Source organism: Protopterus annectens, chromosome 2.part1 (genome assembly GCF_019279795.1).
Source record: "Protopterus annectens isolate FY-2018-M chromosome 2.part1, PAN1.0, whole genome shotgun sequence".
Classification (NCBI taxonomy): Eukaryota; Metazoa; Chordata; order Ceratodontiformes; family Protopteridae; genus Protopterus; species Protopterus annectens.
The window spans coordinates 1,193,790,599-1,193,813,328 of NC_056729.1; the positions used below are offsets into that span (position 1 = coordinate 1,193,790,599).

The window sequence follows — 22,730 nt, forward strand, 5'->3', positions numbered from 1 at the left end:
ACAATTCTGGGTTAGACATGGCCTTGTACGTCAGGCAGAGATCGCCTCTGAGTAGGTGGTAAGCGACTGAGTAGAGCTGGAGTTTCTTTAGTTGAGCTGCATAGGGCATCTGTTTGTGGTCCACAATCCTCTTGGTGAAGTATTTTTGAGGTCTCTCCAGCTGTTGCAGGTGTCGGGTAAGGTACATCTCAAATGGGGCATTGTACTCAATTATGGGCCTGATGAGTGATGAGTAGAGGGGCACAATGACCTCTCTTGATCTAGATGTGAACCCTTTTGTGATTAGGTGAGCTATGTAGAAGGTTTTTCTAACCACTCTGGCAATGTGATAGTCAAAGGAGAGGTTACTATCTACTTGGGTCCCCAGATCCCTAATTACTTCTTCCGTACTTAGTGAATTACCTCCTATGTGGTAGTTTATGGGCACTTTAAGGGGATGACTATGCACTTTTTGGCATTTAGCTTGAGGCCATGGTTCTGACACCAGGTATCCGTCTCCATAAGGCCCTTCTGGAGGATGCTTGTGTCAGCCGGTGAGTCGATTATGGCTCCCAGTTTGCAATCATATGCGAACTTGGTAAGCCACAGTCCTCCCATGTTTGCCTGTACCTCAGAGAAGTATATACCGAACAAGAGGGGTCCCAGGACTGAGCCCTGTGGGACACCACTTGTAACAGGTTTAGAGTCGGACATGGCACCCGTGACTCTGACCATGTGAGTTCTATCCCTGAGCCAGTTTGCAACCCATCTTGTGACATATGGGTTAATATTTAAGCTGGTAAGCTTATTTATAATGCCAGAGTGGGGTATTGTGTCGAAGGCCTTTGCGTGGTCCAGGTACTCCTAACACTTCACAGTAAGAAAGAATTAGAATGTTGAGGCAGGAGGGAACACAGCATTGTGGGATGGGGAAGAATTTGGAAGCCTGAGAAAAATATACACACAGAGCTATATGGCTGTGTGGGGCATTAATCCAATCACTATCACACAGACTGACTGCTTAACTATCAGTGTAATACAATCTCACTTTCAGCTGCAAGCCTGACATGTTCAGAAAGGCTATACTAGAAGAAAATAAATACTGACTTTTTGTATTCGCTACCAACTGTGTATCAATGACAGCAAGCAATATACCCCATCTGTTATCAGCTATATGGGAATGGAGACCTTACTCCTTCAGCTGTTAACAAAACGTGTCTTTAAAGCTGTGTCAGGTGCATAAAACTCAGATTACAACAGTGTCAACCATTAGAACTGTCTGTTAACTACAACTCTGGAATGAGCATAGTTCTACATGAAATAAACACACAAACTAACACAACATACAACAATACAATTAAATATAACACACATTTTAGGATAAATATAAGAACAAGACGCAAGACCACATCATGCACCAGACATACAACTGGTTTTCCTTATTTGTATATGAACAAGTAAAATCTCCGTTACCAAATGCCATTAAAGAGAAGCAAAGATGCATACAGATTGTGTATGATCACACAGTACCACATGCATACCTTCAACAACTGTCTGATCCTGATACTGTTTTCAAAGAGATAATTTTTTTTTTGTCATTTTGTGTGCTTAACAAAACTTTTTTTTCCTCTCCCTCATGTGAAGTTGAATAAACAATACAGAACATGGCAAATTAAAAGCTGAATGACCTTTGCACTATGGCAGTATATATCAGGAAATTTAGACAAGCATGAAAATTGTTTCATCCTAAAGAAGCCACTGACTGTACTGACACTTTGCTCAACTACAGTTTATGTTGCAGAAGTAATACTCTGATGCTGTAGGTTCACTTTCTGCCCTAAGCAACAACGTCTCTCTATATAACAACTTCAGATGAACAAAGACAAGTTTTCTAACTTTGCTGAATCGGCTCTCCCTACTGCAGAATGTTAGCATTCATATGATTTTTAATTTGTCCACAGCTTTTTGTTGATTTACTGCTAAACACATTACAAAACTGCATTAGCCAAGAGGTTACAAAATACCTCCAATTCCACTTAATAAAGTGACATGATACAGTCTCTTCATTTTGTGACCTTGAAGCTCAGTCTTTGCTTCCCTGTTTCTTACTATTTTTTTTTTGAGGGGAAGGTCCCTAGCTCCCTCTCAGCTGCCCTAATGATCTATTTATTCCTCTTAAAAGCAAGAGCCTGGTGCTGAGGGCTGTGCTGGGTAATTAAGGCCTTTTTGTTATGCATTTACATCCCCAAGCTGTAGCTGTGATTTCTGCAAAAGTTTGCTTACATCAGGGGTCTGTGCACTACAAATATGCAGTGCTAACACTAAAGTTGTGGTCCTTTCCATGGACCAAACACAGTTCCTCCCCCAAGGTGGGTGGGTTGGCACTTGTCGCTCAAGTGTCACCTCCCCTGTGCCAGTATACAGGGAGCTAGTTGAACTTGGCTCATCTAGAGCAAATGTCACGGCTTTACCCTCTTTCTAAACGGAGATGGAATTCTTAATATATTTTTAAAAACCTGTGTCCTGTCACCTCATTTCGGTTTTGTCTGTACGTTCTATGCTTTCCATGATTTACTCCACTTCTCAGCACAACTCTCTATTCACCTTACTCTGCACTAAAGCTCCACACCCATGTCAATGCAACTTCTGGAAACAAAAACAGTACTGTTGTATTGTACTTCTGCTCATATCATGATACAAGGATACACCTTCTTCACTGTCTCTCTACAGCACAATAGTATTATCATCAGCTACTAGTAGTAATCCATTTACAAAATGCTGCCTGCAGGTTCTTTTAAAAGAAAAAACATGTGACTAAGCCCCTGACACGTTGCCACTTTCAGCATGTAAATCACTAAAGGCTTTTTATTTCAGATATCGCATTGCTTTCCTTTAAGTGTTGCAATAACCCACAAGTAAATACCTCCCTGTGAGCCATTAACAAAAACACTCTGCTTTCAAAAGACCATAAATTAATGTCTGAAGTATGTGGAAGTAATGTTCTTACCAATGGTAACTATTATACTCTCAACGTTTCTGACACAAGTATTAAAATAGGGACAAAATAAATACAAAAATGAAAACCATGTTATATGGTAAATGGAAGGTTAAATGCAGGCATACTTATTTAATTACTCAAAGTTTAATTATGAAGAGTGGTCAGTTTTTTACATGTATTTTTATGTAAAAAATGTGTGTGTGTGTGTTTGACTGTGTGGCAGTGGAGGTTACTGGAACAAGGCTTTGTGGAAGGATGTTCACATTAAAAGACACTCTCAACTCCAACAAATGAAAGAACAGTCATCTGTTGTCTCGTGACTCACCTAAGAAACTGTGCATGCTTTCAGGAGTTAAAATTACTCTTACAGTTCTGGTCATTTTAATGGGCTGTACTCTTCACACCTTCAATTAAAGCAATATTGGCTTTTAGATGAGAATATTAAATTCTGAGTAGATGTTAGCCATCACTCATCTTCTACCACTTCTCATATTGTTTTCTCTAGTACATGCCATGTTTTAATCCTTTACTCTTCACTCATTTTTTTTTTTTTTTTTACCAACTACTGGGTAAAGACCTGAAAGTGCTGGTCACATAACTCCTACTTCAGTGACCCGTGATTTAGAATGAATACAGTGAACAATAGACTGGACAAGTGAGACACAGAGACAATCTGGGTAGCAAATACCCGGTTCTTTTTTTTTTCCCAAAAGAGGGGGTGCCGGCCAATTCAGTTCCGTCTTCAATTGTAAGAAGGCCTGATGAGGGTGGTGATGGTCAATACGATACCTATTTAATTACAGGAAGTTTAACTAAGAATACCATACTCTTTTTACACATTTTTGTGATAAGAAGTGGACAAGCGTTCTTCCAGAGAAATTACAACATGTCAGGGGGGGATAGCTAAAGGTACATGTCAACTGGCGAATGCATACATGTCTTGGGGAGTATGATAAAGGTTACGAGGCAGTGAAAGGATAACAATAGAGAAAAAAAAACATACAGCAAGAACAACAATCCTTCACTGTTCATCTGTGACTGTGTATGTGGTTATCCTACACTTGGATGAGTGTAAGGTGCACAGTTTCAAATTCTGATTTCTGTTCAATGACATGCAGCACGCAGATCAATGGCTCTCACAGGAAATCATTTCTGGTGTGGTTTTCATCTGTGCTAGCAGGGATTCAAATATCTGAGTGTCTTTCTTTTTACTCTGTGGCTGTATCTATGTGGAATTCGCATACATGATTAAGGGAGCCGAGTGGGTATAGGAGAGCTTACCCCCTGCAAATTTTGTTTTTTCATCCAGTTTAGACTTCAACCTGTTAGTTTTATCCATCACAGATTTTAATCAGTTTTTCCTTACTAACCAATTTCTCACTTGACAAAATGTGATGGAAGTGGTGCACATTACAAAAGTTATGTGGCAAAAGCCAACAACAGAAGTCAAAATCTCCAAAGAAACTACTAAGGGATAGGTGTGATTGTGGTGATGGACAAAATCAGAACAGATTGACAGAGTCAATACATGAATTAACTATTACAATAATTAAGCTGAGCTGAAGTTTTCTGTTCTATCATACTTATGCTGGAAATATGTTTTTGTAGCAACTTTATTTAACTGTAATCATATTATGTTAATATGGAGCTTTTCTCACTGGACCTCCACTGAAAATGGGACATCATCCCAGTCATACTTTTCCAGTAAACAAATATCAAATAAATAAAATAAAAATATCCTGCACTGTACTTGCAGAATATAGTCTGAATTATTGTGGATATAAAGTAAACAAATGAATGAATTAATGGAATGAATAAATAAATACATAAATAAAGAATCCTTTTTTCCTCTCTTTCCTTTTTAGACAGGGCAAACTGTCTATGTTTCACATTCTTCCATTCCATTTCACTGTGACAATCCTTTTATAAAAATATGTGATCAGCAGAAAGAAAAACAGGCAAGTCAGACTTTTCCTTTTATGTTCATATGTTCATATTAATGCATCAGTTATTACTTTAGAATGTAAATGCTCCCAGCTGTATCCACTTCTCTATTTTACACATAAAGGCCACAAACTAACCGTGATCATCTCAGCCACTAACAGTTATGCAAAAATGTTCTTTAATACAGCACCAGAGAAAAGAGATCTTACCTGGTAAGGACATGGAATATGGTACTCTCTACAGTGTTCCTGGATCCATGTTGTCTCCCACACTCCCCGATATGACTGTTCGTAAAAGTAACATCCAATCACGACCAAGAGTGGTACAAGGTAAAGTACACTAAAAACTCCTATACGGATCATAAATTTCACAAGTTTATCCTGGTTCTCCTTCTCAAGGGGGATCTCAATACGAACTCTGTTCAGAGAGATGATGCCAGCCAAAAGCAAGGACACGCCTACTATGACATACAGGCAGAGTGGAGCCAGGACAAAGTATCTTAAGGCATCTACATCATACAGGCCAACAAAGCAGATTCCACTAATATTATCACCTTCGATCTTGTTCATGGCTAGAAGTATGATGGTAAGGGTGCCAGGTACGCCCCATGCACTGGCATGGAAAAGCAGAGCCTTTTTCTCAATGGCTTCACTCCCCCACTTGGGAACAGCAGCCAAGAACCATGTGATGGTAAGGATAACCCACCAGACACTCCCGGCCATAGTGAAAAAGTACAGTACCATGAAAAGCATAGTGCAGGCTTTGTTATGGGAGCCCTGAGTAACTGTTGAGGCTTTGTATAGGGATGGAATGGCTTCATTGCAGGCCACACGATCTTCTAGCAGAAATCCAATGAAGAAAATCAGGGACACCATCATGTAGCAGACAGCATAAAATATAATAGGTCGCTCTGGATAGCGAAACCTTGTCACATCGATCAGGAATGTTAGAAAAGTGAATAGCGTTGCAGAAAGGCAGACAATAGAGATCACACCAATGAAATAACGTGCAAAGGACAGCTCTTCCCTTCTGAAGTACATGTTAGGACAAGGAGGGGAGCAGTTCTTTACTCCCATGAAAGAGTAGCCTAGCTCAGGGTCAATTTTTAGATCCTGAGGACACCAGAATCCATAGTCTCGTTGTACTGTCATGGGGATCTCCTCTGAAGATTTTCCTGCTGAAACAAGGTCTACAAGACGTGGGTAGGGTTCATCACAATCAGGAAATCTAGATGAGGAGAAAAAAAAAAAAGAGAAAAAATATTACTATGCCAAATATTTAAGTGTTTCTCTTTTTGATGCTAGCGATCAATTATCTCTTGGGTTTAAAAAAATGATAATACATCATGTCAGCTAAAAATGATAATAATACACCATGTCAGCTCCATCAATCATAGTATATGTTTAACAAGGAACAGTACAAAGCAAATAAAACTTTCAAATACTGACAGCTGGAGTCACAAGGCTAACAGCACTCACCCTGCAGCAATTACAGTTTCATCTAACTGCAGCTATAACTCATAACACACATTGTGATAGCTGTCCTCATGAGCCACAACGCTGACAAGATGGTTACTAATAAAAAAAGTAACGTACCATCACAGTTCCATCAAAATGTAAATGCTGCGGCCTTGCAGCCAATCACTTTAGCACTGTTCCAGTAATGTAAACACAAGTTAGTACATCACTCCACAGAATGATGCTAAGTACACCAGAATTAATTTCAGCAAGGTCTTAGAAATGGTCCTGAGCAGTCCTGGTCCCTCTACAGTCTTCATGTACTAGACCTGTCCTTTAATACAGTGCCCCTTTTGTAATGTACAACCTGAAAGACTCCAAAGGTTTCTGATCCAAATATTTCTTAAGTTCACAATCCAAGTTAGTGTAAAATACTAAAAGCCATATCTTGCTACTGTCCCTTGTACAGACACCTAACAGTGTTCTCTGATTAGCTGTTAAGGTTCTGAAACGTCTTACCCTTTTTGACTTTCGCCACCTTCGCAGAATTAATGCTCCGAGTAAAGCTTATGGCAAAGACCACAACCTCCACTGCAAGATCATCACCTAGTGGCATGACGGATTTGTCACCCAAGTACATTCCCTGCCTTTGGAATAAACTCACTTCATACTTAAAAAAAAAAAAAAGAACTGCTTTCAAAAACAGACTGACGATTGGATTGGAGACCATATATTAATTCCTGGGGTATGGTGTTATAACTTAACTTCTTTATCTTTTGGCCATACACTTTTAGGAAATTCTATGAACCTGTGCAGGTGATGGAAAGGAGACTGGATTAGAAAAAAAATTCATTTTGTTCAGATCTACAACCAAGTTCTTTTTTTGCTTAAATACAATACTCCCATTTTGAATGATGACAGTATATGTACAGCAACGTCCATTACAACTCCAGGGCAGCTCTGTAATCTGCTTATGTCAGAACATTACAGTTTGGTCTTCCATCTGACTGTAATTTTTATCTAATCTGATTTGTATCTCTAATTACAGCATTTGTATCTCTAATTACAGCATTTTAAAATGTACCTGATGGTTCAGTGTAAATATTAAAAGGGGAAGATGGGATATATGTGTGTGTGTGTGTGTGTGTGTGTGTGTCTAGCTATGCGTTGTCATAACAGTTCTGCCACAAGCATTTTAGTAATATTGCAAATAACTGTCACTGTTACATGAAGTCTCCTGCCTTATATCTACTACTATCATAAATTATACACTCTGGTAAATAAGACATTAGATTTACATGTTTTTCTCTTACTGATGTCTATCGATGTTACTGAACAGTGGTTTTCTTCTTTGTACTTGAAAAGGGGCTCCACACCAGTGCAGTAACCATGTTACCAATGGAACCTGAACTAAAATAAAATAAAACAGCCTGAATCAGGAAGCACTTTGTCGGAAGCATCCAAGTTACAGATGGGACAGTCCCCTGTCATCATGTCAGTGCAACAGTCACCTGATCCTTGACATAAAACAAATTGCGGCTCTACCTCTTGACATGATATTTCCAAATCAAAGCTCTAAGAGTTGTTCCAAGTAGAGAGAACAAAACATGCTGTCACAGCCTTCAAATACAACAAGCAAACACAGCATAAATGAGAGTACATATACCAGGGGAAGCTGTATTAAAAAGCCTGAAAGCCACTGTCTGCACATTATGTTTTTCAGAGAACTTCAGATGAAGGAAATTTCTGCACATAAAAAAACAGTAACCCAAATCAATCTGCAGGATGGTCTTGTCAAACAAAATTCCTCTTGGTATGAAGGCTAAAACGAGGATAAAATGTCTATAAACTGTGCCAGAGAGCTATAGTATTTTTCTGCAGCACTGGTGATATTGTCACGCTACAAGCAGCAGAAGTTGGTTCCTACCACTTTGCTGGCCTACAAAAGAAGAGGGCAATACAGTTATATAACCATAATCAGAAAAGCAGACTTTTGCAACAGGCTTGTTTTTTTCTAACAATATATCCATATATCTGTCCATCCATCCATTTATGTTTATTTAAATGAGGCAAAACACTAATCTCAATGGACTGTCTACACTCAGTCTCATCTGAGGGAACAGAACAAAAAAGCAGACAATAACAGAACAATCAATCTGAGGAAAACACTTATGTTCTAGGTATTGTACTTACAAATGCAAAGTGTGTCCTTGTTGTTCATAGGTGTTTACTACGCTAACAACCACACGGGCCTTTTTAAGCCTAGCCATACATCACAAATCTTCTGATACTCTTGATAAGTGTAAGCATGGGCCTGGGAGATGATACATTTAAAGGTTACCTGCTTGCATCAGAAACATAGGTGCCAAACCAGGGATGAATTTCTGGTTTCACCTCCAATTGTCCAAGTTGTCATATAAAAATACAAGTAATTGACACCTCTTCACTTTAAACAATTGTTTTCTGTATTACAAAAGTAAAATGTAGGCTGCAACTCTAATAAATCAGTACATGGAAGTCATGACACAGGCATTGTTTTATCCTGAGCTGAGTTGGATCGAAATGTATGAAAGGGCATTGTAGCCGGGGTGCACTTCATGGTTCTGAACCATGTTTCAGTGACTGCACATGCATCTGCATTCTCTAGGGTGAGGAGTGCTTCCAGGGAGTACAATTTTTTTATTTAAATTCCTAGCACTGAGGAGCAGTACCTTTAGGTGGTCGTGACAGATTTTTGGTTAACAACTTGGCACGGCCTAAAAAGGCACTATGGGGATAGATAAAGTTTCTGCCACTATTCAGAAGCCACATGATGACAAGTGCAAACCCTCTCTGGTAAAGCATCATGGTTTGTTGATCATTTGTCCCCAGGCTGACAGATATTGGATACCCTTGTTGCGTCATCAGAAACTAAACCAATTGAAGTCAGTCATTATTTGCTGGTACTGTGACATCACCACTGGTGATATTAAGATGATGCTCACAGCTAGATTCATATCTGCCTGGGACACATTCAGAAAGCGCCAGCCTTTCTCTCTTCATATACTGCAATGAGGTACATCATAGGTCATTTACACCCACGTGGACTGTGACTATGTCATACTGGCACTTGTGGTTTAAAGACCTAAGTGCATGCGTGATCTGGTGGATCCTGGTCCCAAACAGACAGCTCACTGTGATCTTCTCCTTGTTTAGCTGGTAAGGGGGACATCAGTAAGTCTTACAATGGAATCCCCAGTAACTAGCATGTTTGGCTGTGCGGTGTGTTGCCTTATGGGCTTGGCAGCAGTGCTACCATGATTTAGAGTTATGTGTTGTACGAGGTGCTTGAGTATGCATGGGGCCACAGAGAGATGCTTTTAGGAGGTCCTGGAGGTTTTGAAGAGATTACATGCGAGAACCTCTGCATATGTGGGTCTATGTATTTGCTCCTTAGTGTTGGAAGTGAGCATTTTGAGTGGAACGCTGAGAACCTAGTTTGCATTTTTCATGTGTGCATGTTACAGCTTTGCCTCCAATGACATTGTGTACGTACATCTCTCACATACTGTATTTGTCTGTTCTAAAATTAAGTGTTAATCAGTGAACATGAGGGGGCTAACTACATTGCCTCAGGATGCCCATATCAACCAGGCCAGAAAGAGATGATAGGGACGCACCTACCCATTATACCAGAACCTTAGTAGATGGGAAGGAGTAGGGAGAGTCACTTAATGGTTTACGTGAGAGCATTTAGTAGTATACTATAGAACGACCTGGAGTAGATTTAAAGTAAGAGTTAGGTAAGGGGATACATGGAGGAAAGCTTGTTCGTATTTGTGTGTTGCACGTGTCCCAGCTGTCCTATTACGTGTTAGTGTTAGGGAAAGGGTTTTCATAAGTTAAGATGTCAGGTTAAGGTTAGGGGCAGAGACAGGGTTTTTAGAGTTGGCACATATTAGTAAGGTGGGTAGGAATGTAAAGTATATACTGACTTGTATGGATAAGGTTTGCTTGTCCACTGAAGTCCATTCCCAACTGCTGCACTCTGATTTGCAATGGATTTGCAAGGATGAAAATATCAAAGCAGCAGTTAATGTTGATACTATTCATAAAGCATTCACTTCTGTTCCATGTTGCTACTGCAAAACTGGCAGAAAGGTTAAGGCTGTGGGGTGCAGTTCCTATGGTACAGTGTTTAATTCCATCAGTTCTTGTTTGTCTACTTAACTAGACAGTGCTTGGGGGCAACTAGGAATTTGGGTTATGCTCCTCAATTGTCCTCTGGACTGTAAGCCTAGAAATTATGTAGGAACCCATGAAATGGCTGGTATATTTTATTATAATGAAATTTGCAGACCCTTACATAAAGTACATGCATTTCCATTACGGAGTTGCAGACTTTAGTACATCTTTCAATCACATACTTAAATTAATGCATTTGTTTGTTATTCAAGTATGCGAACTAATCCACTGCATACCTTTTTCAGCTGACTGACTGCCAGTAATGAATGTTTGTTTGTCTGTGTCTTTCAGCTTTTCCCAGTTAGGGGTCGCCACAGCGGAACTCCGGTCCGCTAATGATTGGCAGTTGACTTTTACGTACCGGCTTGCCAGGCCTGATGCACAACCTTCAGCAAAGGTACGCCCATTCACGCATGTCTCCACGCAGAAGACGCTCTAGCTGAGAATCGAACCGGACAGCGTCTTACTGTGAGCCGACAATGCTACCGCAGCACCACCGCCGCGGGCCACACTGCCAGTAATAAATGTAGTTCATACAAATAGTTTTTAGAGTGGGCGCTCAATAAGCATGCTTTGGAAGGTTGGGAGAAACCAGAGTACCAAAACACAAAAGAGAACATGCAAACTTTAGAGACAGTAACTGAAGCTCCCTGGATTCGTAAGGTAGAAACCAAATGTACTAACTGCCATGACACACAAATCAAATATCTGCAACAGACATTTTTTTTCCTGCATCTCTTTTTGATTCCTTGTAGCTGCTAACTGGGCCTGCCCTCATCCACTGGGTCTGCCAAACTCCCCTTACATACTTTCAGACCATCTCCAACCCATGTTTGGAGCCAATGAAGAGACAGAGGGACCTGGGGAAGCATCATGACGCTGCTAAGCAGTGTAAGGAGTGTTTTCTACCAAAGTACACAAAGTAACACCTTGTGGGCAGGGCATGCCAAGAGCTTCAGCATTGGAATGCCCCTCACTTCCACAAAGGGCTGACACCACCACGACTACCCCACCCACCTACATACAGCACCACGCAGTTGTTTCTCCAGTCTTCAAAAGGGAAATCAGATCATGCACATGTGCCCAGAATGTGCTCCCCTCCCTCTTCCCTGCCAAAATCTGCATGCTCATCCTCCCTGACTGTGACATCAAGCACCCGAGTTGCTATTTGAACATGGTTTCCTGGGGCACAGTTGGGACTTTATCCCTTTACACCACCAAAGTAGGTTTGAGACTGAAATTTCTGCCATTACCACTTGGTCCTCCATTCAGACATTCACCTACATCACATTGGATCCACATACCAGATTAATAGCATTTCCTGGGAGTATCACTGTATTTGGCACTTTTGTGTTAAGAGAACCCCTCCTTTTGTTTCCCCATTTCCTCGCGTGTTGCATCACACTGCTTGGTACTCTTTAGCTGGTACCCCATAGCACATCAGCTGCTGAAATACATGCACTCATTAAATCTTCTGGAGGGCTGTCTGTAGTGGGCCTTTAATTAGAACCCCACCTGTGCCTTTTAATGTTCCATGGAAACAATGGGCACCTACTGTATACAAATGGAATAAGAAAATTAAAAAAGAAGTTAATGGATATGGTTTTATCAACCTTTTTTAATCAGTTCTTCTTTACAAAAAACTCTTGGTTCAGATTAAGTTTATTTAGATCTGAGAATGTCAGGAAGCACAAACCCTTTAATCAAGCTGAGGGGACATTTTTAAGGGGTACATATAGTGACATTTGAAAGGAAAACCATAAGGTAATATACTCCAGCTTAAAGCAGGACAAAGGTCTGCAGTAACATTGAAAATACAGAATAATCCAGGTAGTGATATGGTCTCACAAGACCCCCATCACCTGGGACAGAATGACACAGCATCTGAATATCCAAATTCAGGTTCATGAAGTGGAGATGGAATAGCCTCAGATGACGAAGTGAATGCCCCCTTCATTCCAAGTTAACCTGAAAAGTTGCAGTACCCAGTGGTAAAGCTAGCTTGATCTGCTTTCAATTTACTTCCTAGTTTTAACAACAGTAGAAAGACAAACATTTACAGCAGGGTTATCAAGTAACAGTCCTCTTGATTAGAGAGGTAAGTAGTACTGTAAATAATCATAAAGGGTGTCAAGAACTTTTAAGAGCACCTACTTACAGGTGTATCTGGCTAAGAATCGTATGGTCCCTAAGCACCTACTTACAGATGTATACAGCTAAGAATCCTATAGTCCCTGAGCATCTACTTACATGTGTATCTGGCTTTGAATCTTATGATCCCTGAGCACCTACTTACAGGTGTATATGGCTAAGAATCTTACAGTCCCTAAGCACCTACTTACAGGTTTATACGGCTAAGAATCTTAAGGTCCCTGAGCACCTACTTACAGGTGTATACAGCTAAGAATGTTATGGTCCCTAAGCACCTACTTACAGGTGTATACAGCTAAGAATGTTATGGTCCCTCAGCACCTACTTACAGGTGTATCTGGCTAAGAATCTTATGGTCCCCAAGCACCTACTTACAGGTGTGTATGGCTAAGAATTTTACGGTCCCTAAGCACCTACTTAAAGGTGTATACGGCTAAGAATCATGCGGTCCCTGAGCACCTACTTACAGGTGTATACGGCTAAGAATCTTATGGCCCTATGATTATTTGCCTAGTACTCTTCCTATGTAACTACTCTTGTACCACCTTACATTGTCTTGCTTTAACCATTTTTTTTTTCAGTGAAGTCCAATACTGAGATGTTTTTACTGTGTGGCAATGCGACCAACCTGATCATGCAAGCTGTCACAACAGATCATCTGAACATGCACAGACCAACAGAAGCCAGACTATCATTTAACAGTAGCCCATTTAAGTCCTTGCATTCTCAGAAAGTGCATTCTAACTCACACATCTCTAAAACTACATAATGTTGCAATGAACTTATTACAATGCAGAAGTTTTAAAACAAAAGAAGATATGGAACTGCTGAGGACTGCTACATGAGTATGGTACAAAGAAACCAGCAAAGGTTTACTTCTTATTGACTCGTGTAAACAGTATAAAACTCAGTTTTGTCTAATCAATGAAATTCATCTCTTTGAAAGGAAAGTTACCTGGTACAGTCCATCTCCTCTGGCCAAGATACACCAAACATTTCCATTAACTTGTGGCATTCACTGTGAGCTCTCAAGCACAGCCAACGGCAAGGAAGAGTTACACGCCCATATTCCATGCACACTGGGGCAAACATAGCACACAGGAAAGGACGCAAGTCGCGGGAGCATTCCAAGTTTACCATGGGATGGAAAGGCTAAAAAGGAGCATAGAGAGAAAACATGTTAGTTACACTAATGAAAAGTACTGCTGTTTTTACTGCGTCTTTTATTTAGCATTTAACTTTATGCACCCTCTCAGAACAAAACAGCAAATACAACTTTTAACACCCGTTTACAATAAATAAATACAAAAACACGTATATACACACACATATATATATATATATATATATATATATATGTATATATATATATATATATATATATATATATATATATATATATATATATATATATATATATACACATACATACACACGCACACACATCTACACCCCCCCCCCCCCGAATATCCTTTGGCTGGTCAAATTTTCACTTGGTCAGCTGGCTATGTAATGTTCTTGTTTCTTCCACAGTTAGTTTTACTGACTATCACTGTTTTAGTTATTATAGCACTGATAGGTTCAAAGGTGTGTACTAGGCTAATGGCCCTGGAGTCTTTACAAGCCTAGCCCATAGGATTACCCTGGCATCGTGCCATCCGAACTTAGTTTTGGGTGCCTCTGTCGAGTAGAGCTGCTGAAGTGATCCTCGGGGTGAATTTTCTATTTTCCATCCACTCATCAAGATTTCTCTTGAAGAGAGCCAGTGAGGTGCTCTGTTTGACATGTATGGGAAGTCTATTCCATAGCATGGGCAGACTCTGGGTTATGAACCTGTCCCTGATATAGTTATTAGCCTTTGGTCATGGTTGTGCCACTATGGGACAGTATATAAAAATAAGAGTAGTGTAGATGCTTCTTTTAGCTGTAAGTACTTTAGCTGTTCAAGACAATTACATTGATCTTGCATCGTGGGGTCAGAGACTGAAAAGGCTGGTTTAGTCTACAGTACTTTAGCTTTGTTTAGTTAATGCAGGCAGAGATAAAAAAATAAGCAAATACAAATGAAAACATTTATTTTTTGTATACTGCAACAAGCTCAATGTCACAAGTACTGCAGTGTTGATTTTTATTGCTTGCATTATTAGGAATAGCAATGACTGCATACCAGATGCTTCCAGGCGCACCTTAGGAATAACTAGTACCCAATAACCAGCGCATTGGGGGGGGGGGGGTAAAGTGCGATACAGGGTACCAAAGGCTTCAGACAGGACCCAAGTCCAGCTCAATGCATACGGTGCAGAGTGATGCATGTCACCCAGATGACCCAAATGTGATTAGTGTCATGGGTGCTGGAAGAGCTAGGTGAGGGGAGGGGGTGGAAAGAAGCGTAAATTGTTGGCTTTTCCTATTTTGAGAGGGGAGGGAGGGTGGGATGGCTTCGTGTGATCTTATACTCTTTCCTGGTGAGTGCTGTGATTGTAATGCAGTCAGTCAAAAAATTCAACATGAATGAGGCTGGAGCTAACTGACAGTGCATGTGCCTATGCAAACACGTGACATCAGCAGCTCTGCCAACTAGGGTTAGCCAAAAAAAAAAAAAAAGATCCCTTATGTGGCGGTGTGAATGGCATCCTACTGGGATGTCCTGATCTCTTTTTAAGCCTCCTTTCTTCAGTGCTTTACTTTCAGATGATCTCCCTTATTCCCACGGGGGGGGGGGCTTGGACCAAAGTGGCAAGTCAGAGAAGTATCTGGGAGTGGTCAGAGCTAAAGATTGAGGAGAACTACAGGACACAGAACAATGCTTTAGGTCAGCTTTATGGGAATACAGTAACTGATGGAAGGGTATAAAACTTAGATATATTCACTAAGGCTAGAAGTAACCAAAGAATTGTGCAGTTTAAGTGAGAGCAGGGAAACAGAAGCAAAAGGGGAAGTGTCGAAATGGGTATTAAGAACAAAATCTTCTCCAAGAAGAGATTTAAAGAGAAAGAGAAAATGACTGAGAACCTCAGCAGGAGATGTGCAACATACACAAGACTATACCCTCCTCCGAAATCAGAAGGATCAATTTCAAGTAATGACAAGTGTTATGACAGCTGATTTTTTCTGATGTTTGTTACAAAATTACTTCTTTGCTATCTCAGATGTTGACTCGTTTGTGATGGCCAATAAATATTTTCATTTGTGAAATAAAAAAATATTTATTTTTATTTGTCTATCCTTTGTTGATGGGGTTAATCCCACTAGTACAGTGCCCTCTTTTCAGGGGAGACTCAATAAATAAGGAGAATCATTAAAGCTATATAGAATTCTTTTACCTCAGAAGATGCATGACAATCCAAATCTTCTCGGTTATTTTGTCTTTTGATATTTTACGTTAGTACTGCTATTACTTATGTTGTGACACTGATTTGGAACCTTTGCCCTGATTATTATTTGTCTTTTTTCCTTCCCTGACGGAGCAGAGAGATTGAGAGCTGTGTTTCAAACCTTCTACTGAGGACAAAGTGTAGCCTGTTCCTCCTCTCTTAATTCACCTAGTGCCCAATACCCTTCTCAATACAGTTTCACTGTTAACACATCATTAAAATACTTGTACAGAAAATGTTGTTTCCACTAACACATTTGTAGCTCATAAGATTTATAAAGTACAAAACAACTCAGCATATTTATATAAACATTTCTAACTTTGTCCAATCCTGCATTTATTTTGAAAGAGCAAAGGTCACCTGTGTTGACTGGCAGTAATCAGTGAAGTTCATAACAACAGAAATCAACATCATACCTCCATATTACTAGAACAACACAAATCATTCAGTGCAGACGGTAAGACAAATAAAAACGAAAGCTGCACATTTGCTGTAACACTACATCTAGATGAGATGGCCCAAACTTGCCAGCCATGAAGATTAAAGCCATCAGGACTTCATCCATTATCTAAAATATTACCAGACCACTACCTTCTCCCCCTGACCTATAATGCCTATAACAAAATGGCCCGTTTCCAGACCTCTGCAAACCCACAAGAAGTAAGAATTAAAAGAAATAAGTAAAATAACAAAATAAACATATTCCTTCTGGCTCCTCTCAGGACAGAAACAATGGAGAAGGAGAGTGAGAATGTAGGAGAAGCATAGACCATTCCCATCTAGATTCAGCATTATTGTAAATACATAACTTTTGTACTTATGATGGGAAGGTCCTTCCCTTATCTACCACGAGGACAGGGTCCCAAGCTCATACGAAGCATGTGCATTTGTGGCATTAGATCATACTTGTTTTTGCCTACTGGTGGCAATTGAGCCTTGAAGTATGTGGTGTGTCATTTGAACCAACCTCCAAATCATAATACTGGTGCCTTTTGAGCCAGTTATTCTAGAACATACCATGTGTAATTTTTCACTACCTGTTTATCTCTCATACTACTGTTGTTATACTGAATTTGTGCATTGCCCTCTGAACTATAGATGTGAGGTACTTGCGATGTACACTGTAGTACATAATATGTTCCCTGTAGGTTCAAGAAGTTGTTGAATCAGTGTTTGCACATGTTCATCTCTCCTAGTGCATGTTTTCCACAGCATGGAATGCTTAATTAACACGTCTTCTCTGACTATTGACTAAAATGGCTCAATACCAGTCCTGACCCAAATGGCAAACATGGAAACCCAGTCTAACGTCAGCCCTCTGTCTCAGAATGCCAAGTGCAGTGAGGCTGCAAACAGGTAGGGATAGCCTAATGATTGCACTTGGCATTCTGAGACAATGTAGGAATAGCCTTCTACTCAAAGAAACCAGCTACTACCACACTAACATAACATGGTTTATGAGAGATGTAATTTCCTATACAACATGGAACTCACCTTTCACCAACCCAAACGGCTAGAAAAGTAATACAAACTCACTCACACCTTCAAAGATCACACTAAACCAACATATGCTTTGTGTCTTTCGGCTTTTCCCGGTTAGGAGTCACCACAGCGGAACTCCGGTCCGCTAATGGTTGGCAGTAGAGTTTTACGTGCTGGCTTGCCGGGCCTAACGCACAACCTTCAACGAAGGAACGCCCATTCACGCATGTCGCTACACAGAAGACACTCTGAGAATCGAACGGGCAATGTCTGAGGCGAAAACGCTACCGCAACACCACCACCGCAGTAAAAAAAATAAACACTCTCCAAGCTTCAAGAATTAAGACTGAAGCTGCAATCATTAACATAGCTTACTATAGTCACATAAATCAGTGAATCACAAAGCTATAGACTCCAAATGCTCCACTGCCACTAAGCGTATGCGTCCACATAGAAATGTCATAGTAACTCCTGACTACACTGCGAGACATCTTGACTCTACATACTCACTAAACTGGACAAAAACAGAGTGACAGCTGCCTTTATTGTGCCATGACCTGCAATGTCAACAGGTACCTATCATGTAGGTGCGAATGACCTGAGGCATTCAAACCAGAAGGACATGTAGAGAAACGCTGTGGAACTCGCTATGCATGTGTCAATTGCAGTTAAGACACGGGTCCTGAGTGGAACCCTACCCTCACCAAGAATTATACCCACATACAAAGAAAAGACAAAAGGCTTTAACAACTAAGTGGCTAGTGTCTTTCGGGGGGGGGGGGCAGTACTTGCCGACTTAGGACAAAATGATCGACAGCTCATCCTTCTTCTCCAAGGATGGCCTGCACCTATCGTTCCATGGCTCCTGCATACTAACCAAAGCATTTACTAACCACAAGGTATTTTTTTTTTGTTACATGAAGCCTGCCTTTGGGATATTCTAATACAACAAAAATGTCGGCAGTAAATTCTAATCTAGACCACATCAAGGTTGCTCTGCTTAATGCAAGAAATCTTAATAAAGTTCTGAATGTTGATATTCTCCTGCCAGCTTGAGTACATCTACATCCTTGCTGAAATGCAGAATTGATTTCAGTGTAAAGGCAGCATTCCCTCAGAGTGCATTCAGACCTGTTATAAACTAAGTATCAGTACTAATCCACACGCCCAAACATCTCTAGACTGATTCTCCACAGCTCTAAACAGAACTTATTGAACTTCATTTTACCATAAACAAGGCAAATTACTAATTCTTAGTCTTCTGCTGGAGGACCACAGAAGTTTAAATGTACTTACTGACCTACTTCAAAAATAAAAATGCTTTTTTGATAGGTGATTTCAACTAGCCATCAATTAACTGCAGCACCAATGCCACAAAGGTTGGGTATACATACCCACAGATTCCTTGAATTTTAGTGAATGCCACTCCCTTGTACAAATAAATAGTTAACTAGATCACTAGGGGTAAAACTCTTTTAGATCTACTCAGGGACATTGCACTTACTTGTATTACTGTGGCAGTATCTTCATGTCTGGTCAAAACAGATTACAAATCAGTAACTGTCTCTTTTTGGGCATCTAAAAAAACACCACAATGAGTATCTCTGAATTCAGAAGTCAAAATTACTACTAGATGTCTTCTCAAAATTCAAATGCAAACTTTCTAGCCTCGATGTAGTAACCCTGCTGCTACAATTTCAACAATTACGTTACAATTTGTTAGATAAGGCATCTCTGGTATACTACTGTATGCAGATGCTTTGTATTTACAATAACTACATTTACTATATCCATTCCACTTGCCTTGATTCATTTGTTTCTCTAGAATGTACATTTAATTTATTATGGGAATATGAATGGGAAAGAGAAAAATGTCCCCAAGAGTCCTTCCTGTACTACTAAAGGACACAGGCAGCCCCTAAATGCTTTATTCTATGAGTGGGTACCTCAAATTATCTACAGTATGATTCCTGTTATTCTCACTAGGGATAATATATAATTAATTATCAACCATGGATGGGTGAGGCCAATCTAACACCAAATGGGATAGATTAATTTAAGCGCTAAAAGGGGAATTAGCTAAAATTAAAATGACTCTCAAGGCAGCCAGCCTAGTACCTCCCTATGAACCTGTACATTTGGAAACTACTGCATTTTGCACTATGCTCCATTTGTGTGTATCTTGCTTACTGATTTGTACCTTTACGATCCTCCAGTACATGAGTGAAAAATACACATCTATGCCTGCAGTGATTAGTTTGACAAGAATTAATAAAAACAATTGACCTATGCAGACTGCCTCTTGTCTGAAACAGCAATTCCAATCATGAATCATAAAGTTAATAACCGTGCATGCACAATAATGTTAAGAGTCAAGTATGTGCACACACTGCCCCCCTTAAAGGGCCACAGACCCACACGTTCACAATTTTCTAATTTGTAGGCTGAAACAAGAAGCTTTGCCTGGCTTCAGGGAATGACTGCCAATAAACCAATCAGCCACTGGAAGTCAGAGTAGATGAAAAGGGCAGGGTCATGCTGCCCTACTTAGACGACCTCATGCTATAGGAGTGGTTCTAATAAAACAGCAAGACAAAATAAAACTGAGAATTACAATAAAAACAAATTCAATGACAAACCTTCTGCAGGTAAATCAAAAGTTTGCAAACGTTTGTAGCCTGGGATGTCATCAGAGACAGAGACAGTATCACATTAGAAGAGCTCATGACTTCACAAACAGAAATGCACTAACGTTTTTAAAATAATATTATCAAAGTATCTGTAGAATATCTGGCAAGTGAGGAAGTGTAATCTGTTTTTAGGCACGCAGTCTTGCAATTGGGCATGTCCACTATTGTGCTTGGGGATGGTAGGCCTGTGTGCTATTTAATCATGTCAGCCCTGTTGTGCAGCTCTGCCCTACACCATAATGAAAACAAAATGTTTAGAGCAATATTTTTTATGTGCTAGTGAATCAGTCTGAAAAATGCACATTTTGTCATGCATGGGATAGGAACCTCAAGAGTCATGAGTGTAAAGGTGTAAACATGTTAATCTCTGGCCCTACTGCATTACCTCCACAAGGGTGTGACAGGCCACATATGCTAGCAGTGCACAAAAATTCCGTATGTAGCAGAAAGCTTAGGGTGCAGTATTAATGTGCAGGGAAGCCCACCCTTTGGCTCCGTATAGCTTCTGACTTTTTCTGGATTGTATGTACCACCATGGGGGGGGGCAGCACAAGTTGCTTACATTTAATGGTCTCAACATTCTGAAATGAGGGACGCTATGCATGTACTTGCAACTCTCTCTTCACATAATGACTTTTTACATGCTCTATTTTATCACACACGCGCAAGCACACACACACACACACACACACACACACACACACACACACACTATTAGTACTATTATTGCACTTCTATTTGGAGTTTTCTCCCTGGGCCTTCACTGAAAAGGGGCTAATTTCTAGTCCAGTCAGACTTCCCTGATGAATGAATGAATGATTATACAATGACCCCCCCATTAATATTCCAAAATGTGCACAATTATTGGCCAGCGTGCTCATTGTAAATCTCACAATATACTAAGGGAAAAAGGACCGGTCGTCCAGACTTTTTTCCATTGGTATAAAGTGTCCAAAACCTTTTTTTTTAAATAAAGAAAAAAAGAAAAAAAACGGAGCAACAGAGACTTTCTTTTCTCCGTTTCAAAGCACTGATGTACTGAGTATGCGTAGGAATGCAAGTCCCATATGCATGAACAGTACATCAACACAAGGAAGCAGTATACCACCACTGGCGGAACAGCAGTAATGCTCCGTTATACAAAGACATTATTTAAGAAAAGTAAGTATTTTTTTTCTTAAATAATGTCATTGTATAATAGCAATAACTGACTCCGTGGTTGTGGTATATTGAAATTTACCCACGGTTGGCTTTATTTAATCACTCAGGCTTCATCCTCGTGATTAAACCACGCCAACCGTGGGTAAATCTTCAATATACCACACCACGTCGTCTGTTATTGCTTAAATAAATTATATAAAAACATGCAGAATAGCTCTTATTGCAGACTATGCATGTATTCATTTTGACTTTTTGGCATTTCCCATCTCTGCAGCTGAAATCCAAGACAACACAAAATTTAGAATGGATAAGGGATTATTTTTGCAAAACTGTGTACTGAGATCTTTATGTCAGTCTGCTGGGCAGCAGCAAATTTCATAATCTGGTCTTGGTACAGAAGCAGTCAGTGAGTCGACGTATAGGTGTGTACCACTCTAGCACATAAAACGGCATATAATTGTTATAAAAAAAAAGTCACAAAAAGGACAAATTTGAATGACTGCTTAAACAGAGTAATCACCCTGAAAATAAACACAAAGCCTGACTGTGATGAAAGTGCAAACAACAAACAAATAGCACAAACATATCACTTTGCACTGAACAAACGGATTTTACCAAGCCAAATTATTAGTTCAGAACAAACAATATTATTTTTCTGATATCCATTCAACACAAAGGAGTTTTCATACATATACTCTTGACTTCCTGTTTTTAGTCACATGGGAATTATCTATGCCATGGATATTACTAAAAACAAAATAAAATGTGCATCAGCTTTACAGTTTGTGTCCAAAGCTAATGAAGTTTGTTCAGTCATTTAGTTACACATTTGATTTCTAGCTGCAGAAGCCTAAATACTGACAGTAGTGCAATCCCAATCGGATAACGCCACATTGCTTCTATTCCTGAGCCATATGGAATCGATGGCTGCTCAGAAACAGTGCAAATGTGTACAGAAGTACTAATTCAGTCTGCAATGAGTACCTGCTGATACTGTATCAGGCAAGGTAACTGGCAGGTAGGCTAAACTTGGCAAGGCACACTGTGAAAATGTAGAACCTGCAATTCCAAGTCCCACAGCTACAAAAAATAATTTGTAAATTCAAAACAAATGCAGCAACTGTTAATACTCATTGCAACACTTCTATAATGTTTTTGCTGACATCTCACTCCCATATCCCTGCTATTTAACTTTAAGATTAGTGTACCTCAGGAGTGTGTGGGAGGGGTGGGTAGTTGGATCTTTGAAGCCTCAAACTTGGTACATATT

The 22,730-nt window shown here is 39.9% G+C and overlaps 1 protein-coding gene across 2 annotated transcripts in view; it reads right to left on the reverse strand.

The window, feature by feature from the left end:
- FZD3 (frizzled class receptor 3) overlaps window positions 1–22,730 on the reverse strand; it is a 639,796-nt gene that overhangs the window by 367,622 nt on the left and 249,444 nt on the right. For both annotated transcript variants that reach the window (XM_044062718.1, XM_044062719.1), the window contains 2 exons: window positions 13,709–13,905; window positions 5,131–6,148 (listed from right to left, as the gene is read on the reverse strand). In XM_044062718.1, coding sequence (XP_043918653.1) covers window positions 5,131–6,148; window positions 13,709–13,905 — 1,215 coding nt within the window. The remainder of the gene's footprint in view (window positions 1–5,130; window positions 6,149–13,708; window positions 13,906–22,730) is intronic.